Genomic DNA, 7,943 nt, shown 5'->3' with positions numbered 1-7,943 from the left:
TGCCACAGCTGCTGGCTCCTTGCAGGCCTTAGAGTAGTGCCATTGCTGCTTCCCAGAGTTGGAATAGCTGCAGGCCTGAAAACTGGTGGTGGAGCAACTGCAGTGCTTCTGCCTGGGGCTGGATTGGCCAAAGTGCTTGTTGATGGGGCTGGAACAGGCACAGTGCCTGTCCTTTGCATTCAAGTGGCTGATGTGTCTGTCACGGTACTTTGAGTATCCACAGTGCTTGTGGATTGGTTTGGAAAAGCCTCACTGCTCGTGAATGAGGTCGCAGCAGCGGCAGTGTCCTGTCTCAGGCATTGGAGTAGCTGCACTGCTGTTGCTGGCACTGCAGTAGCTGCTATGCTTGTTGCAGTTGACACACACTGCAGGTATTCCAGCCACATCAATCAGCAGTGAGGCTTCTCCAGTGCGAGCCACAAGCACTGTGGCTTCTCACTGCCTGCCAAAGCCCTGTGGCTACGGCAACCCCAGTAACTGGGACAGTGGCTACTACATGGCAATGATAGGCATAAACACTGCAGCTATTCCAGCCACTGCAACAAGCACAGCTGCTGCTGCAGTGCCAGCCACAGCAGTGCAGCTACTTCAATGTCTGAGACAGACACTGCCGCTCCTGCAGCCTCATTCAGGAGCAGTCACATGCAGTGTGGGTACTCAAAGTACTGTGACAGACACATCAGCCACTTGAATGCAAAGGACAGGCACTGTGCCTGTTCCAGCCCCATCAACAAGCACTTTGGCCAATCCAGCCCCAGGCAGAAGCACTGCAGTTACTCCACCACCAGTTTTCAGGCCTGCAGCTATTCCAACTCTGGGAAGCAGCAATGGCACTACTCTAAGGCCTGCAACGTATGCAGTGGCTACGTCAACCTCCTCTACAAACAGTGCGGCTTCTCCAACACCATTGACACGCACTGCTGCTTCTCCAGCCCCATTGACAAGCAGTGAGGCTTCTCCAACCCAAGGCCTAAGAACTGTGTTTGCTGCAACCATGAGGGGGGTCAGTTGGGGGGGCAGTTGTGGGTCTGGGCGGTGACTTGGGGGCAGTTGTGGGTTTGGGAGAATCAGTTGGGGGGCAATTGTGGGTGTGGGGGGGTCTCTTTGGGGGCAGTTGTGTGGCTGTGGAGTTACAGGGGGATGACTTTGGGAACAGTTGTGGGTCTGGGTGATCATTGGGGGGTCACCTGTGGGGCAGTTGTGGGTCTGGGGAGTACCCACACTGCACGTGGCTTGGTTTGGAGAAGCCTCACTGCTCGTCAATGAGGTTTGCAGTAGTGGCAGTGTCAGCCTCAGGCATTGGAGCAGCCGCACTGCTGTGACTGGCACTGCAGTAGCTGCTATGCTTGTTGCAGTGGCTGAAATAGCTGCAGTGTTTTTGCCTGTCAGTGCCACATAGTAGCCACTGCCCCAGTAACTGGGGTTGCAGTAGCCACAGGGCTTGTGGCTCGCATTGGAGAAGCATCACTGCTGATTGATGTGGTTGGAATACCTGCAGTGTGTGTGTCATTGGAGCTGTAGCAGCCACAGCACCTGTCCTTGGCATTGGAGTAGCCCGTGTACCTGCTGCCATGGTTGTAGTAGACACAGTTCTTAGGCCTTGGGTTGGAGAAGCCTCACTGCTTGTTGATGGGGCTGGAGGAGCAGCAGTGTGTGTCACTGGCATTGAAGAGGCTGCAGTGTTTGTGACTGGCACTGGAGTAGCTGCAGTGTTTGTGGCTGGGGTTGACGTAGCCACTGTATACATAGCAGGCCTTAGAGTAACACCATTGCTCCTTCCTAGAGATGGAGGAGCTTCAGAGCTGAAAACTGGTGGTGGAGCAACTGCAGTGCTTGTGCCTGGGGCTGCATTAACTGCAGGGCATGTTGAATTGGCTTGTAGTAGCCACATTGACTGTCCTTGGTGTTCGAGTGGCCAATATGTCTGTCTCTGTACTTCTAGTACCTGCAGTACCTGTGGCTTGGGTTTGAGAAGCCTCACTGCTCGTCACTGAGTTTCGAGTAGCCACACTGCTTTTTTTGCCCTTGTTGGAATAGCAGCAGTGCTTGTCTGTGGAGTCGTATCAGCTGTAGTGACAGTCCTTGCCATTGGAGTAGTCACGGTGCCTGTTGCCATGGTTGGTGTCATCGCAGTGGTTGTGGTTGGTGTTGGAGTAGCTGCTGTTCTTGTGGCTGGTGTTGCAGTAGCCGCATTGTCTGTTGCTTTGCTATTAGGTCTTGCCTGCCCTCACTGCAGAGCATGAGAGACTGAATCAGCCTTGCTCAGGGGAAGTGCTAATCAGAAACCACTATACAATCCGTGTGTTACCAGCGTTATCCTCAGACTAGAGCCGAACCTAACCACTGCCTCAGCTACAAGAGCAGAATGAACTCTTACGAGGTGTCCCTCTGACACCTGTTGCCCTCCAAAGAACCCAGCAACCAATCCCCACAACCCCCCCAATAACTGCAAAAGTCCCCCCAAAACACCCTATCCCCCAATAAACACCCAACCTCACCAAGGTCCCAAAACTGCAAAACACCCAAACCCACCAACTCTCCGCAAAACCCACAAGGTCCCCCCAAGAAACCGACCCCCAAACCCTCAAAGTCTCCAAAAAATCCCCACCGGCCCCAAAAATCCATCCTAACCCTCCAAGAGCCCAAATCCTCGCCAAAAACCCCAACCTCCCAAAACCCCCAAACCCCACAAACCCCACGCTCCCCCCAGAAGGCACCCCGGGCTTACTTGCCCGGCTGCTGGCTCAGGCTGTGAGGGTGGAGTGTGGCTGTCTCCTGGGGCAGTTCATGTTTGCAGCCAAGGGTGGTTGAACACAATCCTCCAGGGATGGTCTGGCCCAATCTTTCATGTTCAAGCACCACCTGATGAGCTGCTGGCATTCTGGGGAGCATCCGGGAACCACCACTCAGTTGCAGGAGGCTCCTGCCCACCTTGTGCCACCGTCCGCAGCGCCCAGGCTGGGGTGTGCTCAGAGCTGCACCCAAACCTCCTCCTCCATGATCCGGTTTAGAGGAGAGCAGGATGGCAGGACATGTGCCACCTCCTCCAGCTGACCAAGGGAGATCAGCTGCCACCCTCTAAAACTTGACCTCCCCCTGCTGCCGCCAAGCCGAGTACCTACCAACAGAGATCTGGCGCTTGAAGAAGAGCTGCCCGCTGGTGATGTCCTCGCAGCACCGGAAGGGGAGGACCCCGCACACCATCTCATACAGCAGCACGCCCAGGGACCAGATCGCCGCCGGACGGCCGTGGTAGCAGTGGTAGAGGAACCACTCCGGCGGGTAGTACAAAGGTGTTCCTACAACAGGATACAGGAACAGCTCATCAGGCGGATGCCGCCTGCTCCCGCATCCTCAGCCGTGCATCCCCAGGGATGCAGGGGCTGCACCGGTGGCCCCATGGACGTGGGGAGACACACTCGGTGTGACCTGCCACTTTGTCACCAGCACGTGACTCGTTTCCGAAACTGCCTGCTGCTGGAAGCACCCTGGGCTGTGCGCTCACCGCTAAATTTGGTGTAGACCATGTTCCTAAGGAGGGTGCTGCAACCAAAGTCAATTAGCTTGATCTTTCCGGTGACCAAGTGGATGATGATGTTCTTGGACTTGATATCCCTGTGCAGGACACCGCGGCTGTGGCAGTGCCGCACGGCCCTCAGCACCTGGAGGAAAATGCCCTGCGCCGGAGACTCGGGCACGAACCCCCGGTTTCTGATTAACTCAAAGAGGTCCTGCGATGGCTCCGGACGCTCCAAAACCAGCAGGAAGGAGTCGGGCAGCTCAAACCAATGGAGGAGCTGGATGATGGTGCTGCAGTCGGAGCGCACTTTCCTCATCATGGCTATCTCCATGGGAATGCGGGTGCCGCTGCGCTGCAGGGTGACCGTGGCACCGTTAGCGGGGCTGATGCTGGCCCGGGGATCCTGTGCCTCCCTGCCTGGGATGCTCTGATGCCCCCCAGCCCCGCCCCACTGTTCCCAGGTGCCCCCCCCCCAAGTCCCCAGGGATGCTCTGGTGCACCCCTAGCCGGCCCCAAGGGTACCAGGCACCCTCTGCCCAGGATGCTCCGTGACCCCCGGTGACTCCACAGCCGCTCCCCTCGCGCTGTCCCGCTTTCCCCCCCTCCCGGCGCCACCGCCTCACCCCCACCAGCCCTGCCCCACGCTGTGCCGGTGGCCCCGCGCACTCACCCGCTGGCCCCACGAGGAGATGCGCTCCCGAGCCACTTGTTTGATGGCCACCTGCAAGCCGAGAGCAGCGCTGGGCTGAGCCTCGCCTGGCCCCGCCGCCTCCCCGCCCCGCCGCCGGCCCCGCCCCTTACCGGGGTGTTGTCACCCAGGCGGACCCCCGAGTACACGGAGCCGAAGCCGCCTCTCCCCAGCAGCGGTCCCATTCGGTAGAGCCGCTCGAAGGTCTCCTTGTCATGCCCGACGCGAGAGACGCTGCCGCTGCCGCTGTCGCTGCGCGCGGGGTCCCCGCCGGCCCCCAGCGGCCGCTCCGGGCCGAGCGGAGCCGCATCATTCCCGGCCTTTCCCGGCCGAGGCTCCGCGGCGTGCCGCTCGCCGCCGCTCCCGGGGCGCAGATAGAGCGACGGGTCAATGCGGGTGAGGAGCACCACGGGCACCTTGGCCGAGCGCGCTGCCGGTGCCGGCCACCCCCGCAGGGCTCTCGGGGGTCGCGGCTGCCGGGCGGCTGCGGGGCGGGGCCTGGGGGCGGGCCGGGGAGCGCCAGGGGGCGGCGCTGCCTCGCCAGACCCAGCGGCGGCGGCTCGCCCAGCGCCGCCACTGCCAGTACCGGGAGAGCCGAGCGGCGCCGCGAGCCCCGGCGGGGGGGCACCATCGCGGGGAGCGGCGGAGGGAGGGCTCCGGACCGCCGAGAGCTGCCGCCGCCGCGCCGGGGTGCTGCTGCCGCTGCTGCCGATGACAAAGTCGCTGCGGTTCAAAAGCCGCTGGAAAAGTCGCTGCCGAAGTCGCTGCCGCTCCAAAGCCGCTCCAAAGCCGCTCCAAAGCCGCTCCAAAGCCACTCCAAAGCCGCTGCTGCCGCTGCCGCCGCAGCCTCGCTCTCAACGGCTCTGTCCACCGCGGCCGCAGGAGCCGTTGTGGAACGGCGGAGCGGCCCTGCCCAGCCCCGCGGCCGGGCTCGTGCACCCCCCGCCCGGCCGCAGCATCCCTGCGGCCGAGCCTTTGTAACTGAACCTGAGCCTTGGGACCCTGCGAACGAGGCTTTAATAAAGAAGTGAGCCCGGAGGCTTTGGGAAGTCAAAAGGAGGCTTCATTTTACTGCTTATTTTATCCCCTTTTTCCTTTCCTGTCCACAGAGGTGGATTGAGATGAGATTCTCAGGAAGCTCTTCCCTGGGAGGTGCTGAGGCGCTGGCACAGGGTGCCCAGAGCAGCTGTGGCTGCCCCATCCCTGGCAGTGCTCAAGGCCAGGTTGGACACAGGGGCTTGGAGCAGCTGCTCCAGTGGAAGGGGTCCCTGCCCGGGGCAGGGGTTGGAGCTGGAGGAGCTTTAAGGCCCCTTCACCGCAGCCCACCCGGTGCCTCTGGGATCCCATGAGGGGCGGCTGCTCCGTGAGGAAAGGCCCCGGCCCGCGCTGCCCCTCACGGGGGTCCCGCTGCACACCCCCCCCCCCCCCCCGACTTATTCTAGAGTTGGAGTTTGTGATCTTAGTGTGTGCATGTGTAGGATACTCCTACTGCAGGTATGAAAAGCAGACTCTAGAAACCTTTGCACTTGTAGCTGTGTGTAACTGGAGGTGCATAATAAGGACTTTGCTTTCCCTAGGTAATCTGCTGGAGAGAGCTTTGCAGTCAACTCTGTCACAGTCCAGGTGTGAGGACTGGTGGCCAGTTCCCTCAGCTATCTAAGGCTTGACTTCTCAGGCTTGCTTTAGCAGGAGCCACGCATCTTTTTTTCTGGAATGTAGCCTTGACAATGCAAAATGGTCCAGAGCAATGCAGACTTATTCTTGAGGTGGAGGAGAAGCAGTGAAGCTCTCTGTCCTTCAGTGGGCTTTAGGGTTGAACCCTGCTGAGTCTTCCCTTGCCAGGTACCATTACTTGTTGCAAAGTGACTCCTTGGGGTAGTTTTAGTTGTGTTTGTCCAGGGGCAAAAGTGTGGGTTTTTTGGGAGATGTGTTTGTTTTGTGCCTGTAAGCAATGGAAGAGACTATTGCATTGTGCCTCTGCTGATGAGATTCAAGGCTGATCGTACCCCAGGCCTTACTGGCAACTCTGAGCCTTTTCTGTCACAAACTTGAAGCGATGGGAAGTGTTGCACTTGTGGAAAAAAATGGAGAAGAAGGATAAGGAAAGCCAGGATTCGTTGAAAGAGTAACAAAACATGGCAGTTCAGGTTGTTACTGCTTTGTTTGCTCTACAGCAGTGTTTCAGGTGGTTTGTGGGGGTAAATTTGCATTTTTTGATGAAATGGAGTGAAACCCTGAGATGCTACTTGTTTTTTGCATCCTATAATTTGCCCTAATAGCCAGTGTGACAACACTTACCTTCACAATATTAGATGTAGGGCTCCAGTAGCAAATGAGCATAGAGAGTAATTGCTGCTCCTTTTACTATACTTCTGTGGACAGTATATATTGTGGATGGTATTTTTTTGATATAATTTGGTTCTTGTTTATGTATATATACTACCTTTCTCAAACGTGATTTTCCAGTATACTCAGGCTTCTTTACAGTGGTAGTTTTTGGCTGCTCTACATGCCTTTCTTGGGGATCAGTTGTCCACATTGACCTTTGTCACTCAGCGGCAAGAGCCGTGGTTGTTTTTCTGTAGTTCTAGTATAGTGGGGGTTTAGGTTTTACTCTCCTTCCCAATATATTGTAATATAAATGGGAGACAAAGCACACCCAATTGTAGGACCACCGTCCATTAGCAAAAGTAGGTGTTTGGTATTGTCATACTTCATTACTGTTGCTTTCAAGTTTCACCTTAGGTTACAGAGCTAATAGGTATCTTGGCTACACAAGTGTTAGCAGAAGGAATAAGAGGTTACTGGAACTCCTGAAATATTTTACTGAAGCCTTAGGAAGCCTCTAGGTATGTTTACTTTTAGATAACTTTACAAAGACATGGAAGATGCTACTGTTTCATAAATCACGTTTGTGCTGCTATTAGCAGAAGTATTTGACTCTGTTGTAGTTTGTAGTTCTTCATGCTGTCAGCAGGAGTCTTAGCTGTACTATGTACCGTGTAGCTAGTTGTACATCTGGCACTGTTCATTTCAGTGGAACAGACAGTCTGCCTTTGAATCTCATCTTGCAAATGTTTAAGCCCGTGTATACCTCTGTATCTTTCATGTTACCTCACTGAAGACATCTGTACTCCCTACTCACTTGTTTAGAAAACTTTAGATTAAATTCTCTTGTGTCTATGGTTGCTTTATTATGTATGTTTTCAACATACTTTTAGGTTCAGAAGGATCTAGTAGTAGATGCTCTGAAACAGAGGAACACGTAACATGCGATTTGCCACAAACGCCGCAGAACATGACACGTATCATTGCATTTCTCAGGCTAAATGAGCTACAAGGACTTGTTACGGCTTTCTGACAGTTTTAGCTGTACCTCTCCTTTCCCAACCCCTTCTGTTTCCCCCATTTTCCTGTTCCTCGGTTTCTTCTGTGGTTGTGTATCAACCTCGACAGTTTGTTTCCTCCTTTGGCCTTTCCTTCACTAATCATCTGCTCCGATTTTGGTTTTTTTTTCCTCTTCAGCAGGTCTGTTGTTTGTTCTGTTGCAGCAGTCTGGGTGATCATCATCAGACACTTGGTACAGATTAGAAAGCTCTGCTGGGCAGAAGCGAGGAGCTTCATCCACATGTTGATCACTTGAGCTACTTGTCAAGCAGTATCTTATCTTAAGAAGTGTGCCAAGCTAAGCTCCATTTTGATGCTTTGTTTTATCCAGCTTCAAGGGAAGTGATG

General features: G+C 55.5%; 1 protein-coding gene across 1 annotated transcript; it reads right to left on the bottom strand.

The window, feature by feature from the left end:
* Positions 1–2,744: 2,744 nt before the first annotated feature.
* Positions 2,745–4,393, bottom strand: LOC117438467 (serine/threonine-protein kinase pim-1-like). Its single transcript, XM_034073981.1, has 5 exons — positions 4,322–4,393; positions 4,191–4,241; positions 3,506–3,872; positions 3,123–3,299; positions 2,745–2,881 (listed from the first exon to the last, which is right to left on the bottom strand). Exons 1-5 carry the CDS (start codon positions 4,391–4,393, stop codon positions 2,745–2,747), a joined length of 804 nt encoding a protein of 267 aa, XP_033929872.1.
* Positions 4,394–7,943: the final 3,550 nt, after the last annotated feature.

Source organism: Melopsittacus undulatus, unplaced genomic scaffold (assembly GCF_012275295.1).
Source record: "Melopsittacus undulatus isolate bMelUnd1 unplaced genomic scaffold, bMelUnd1.mat.Z mat_scaffold_355_arrow_ctg1, whole genome shotgun sequence".
Classification (NCBI taxonomy): Eukaryota; Metazoa; Chordata; class Aves; order Psittaciformes; family Psittaculidae; genus Melopsittacus; species Melopsittacus undulatus.
This window is presented reverse-complemented; position numbering and strand designations above follow the sequence as displayed.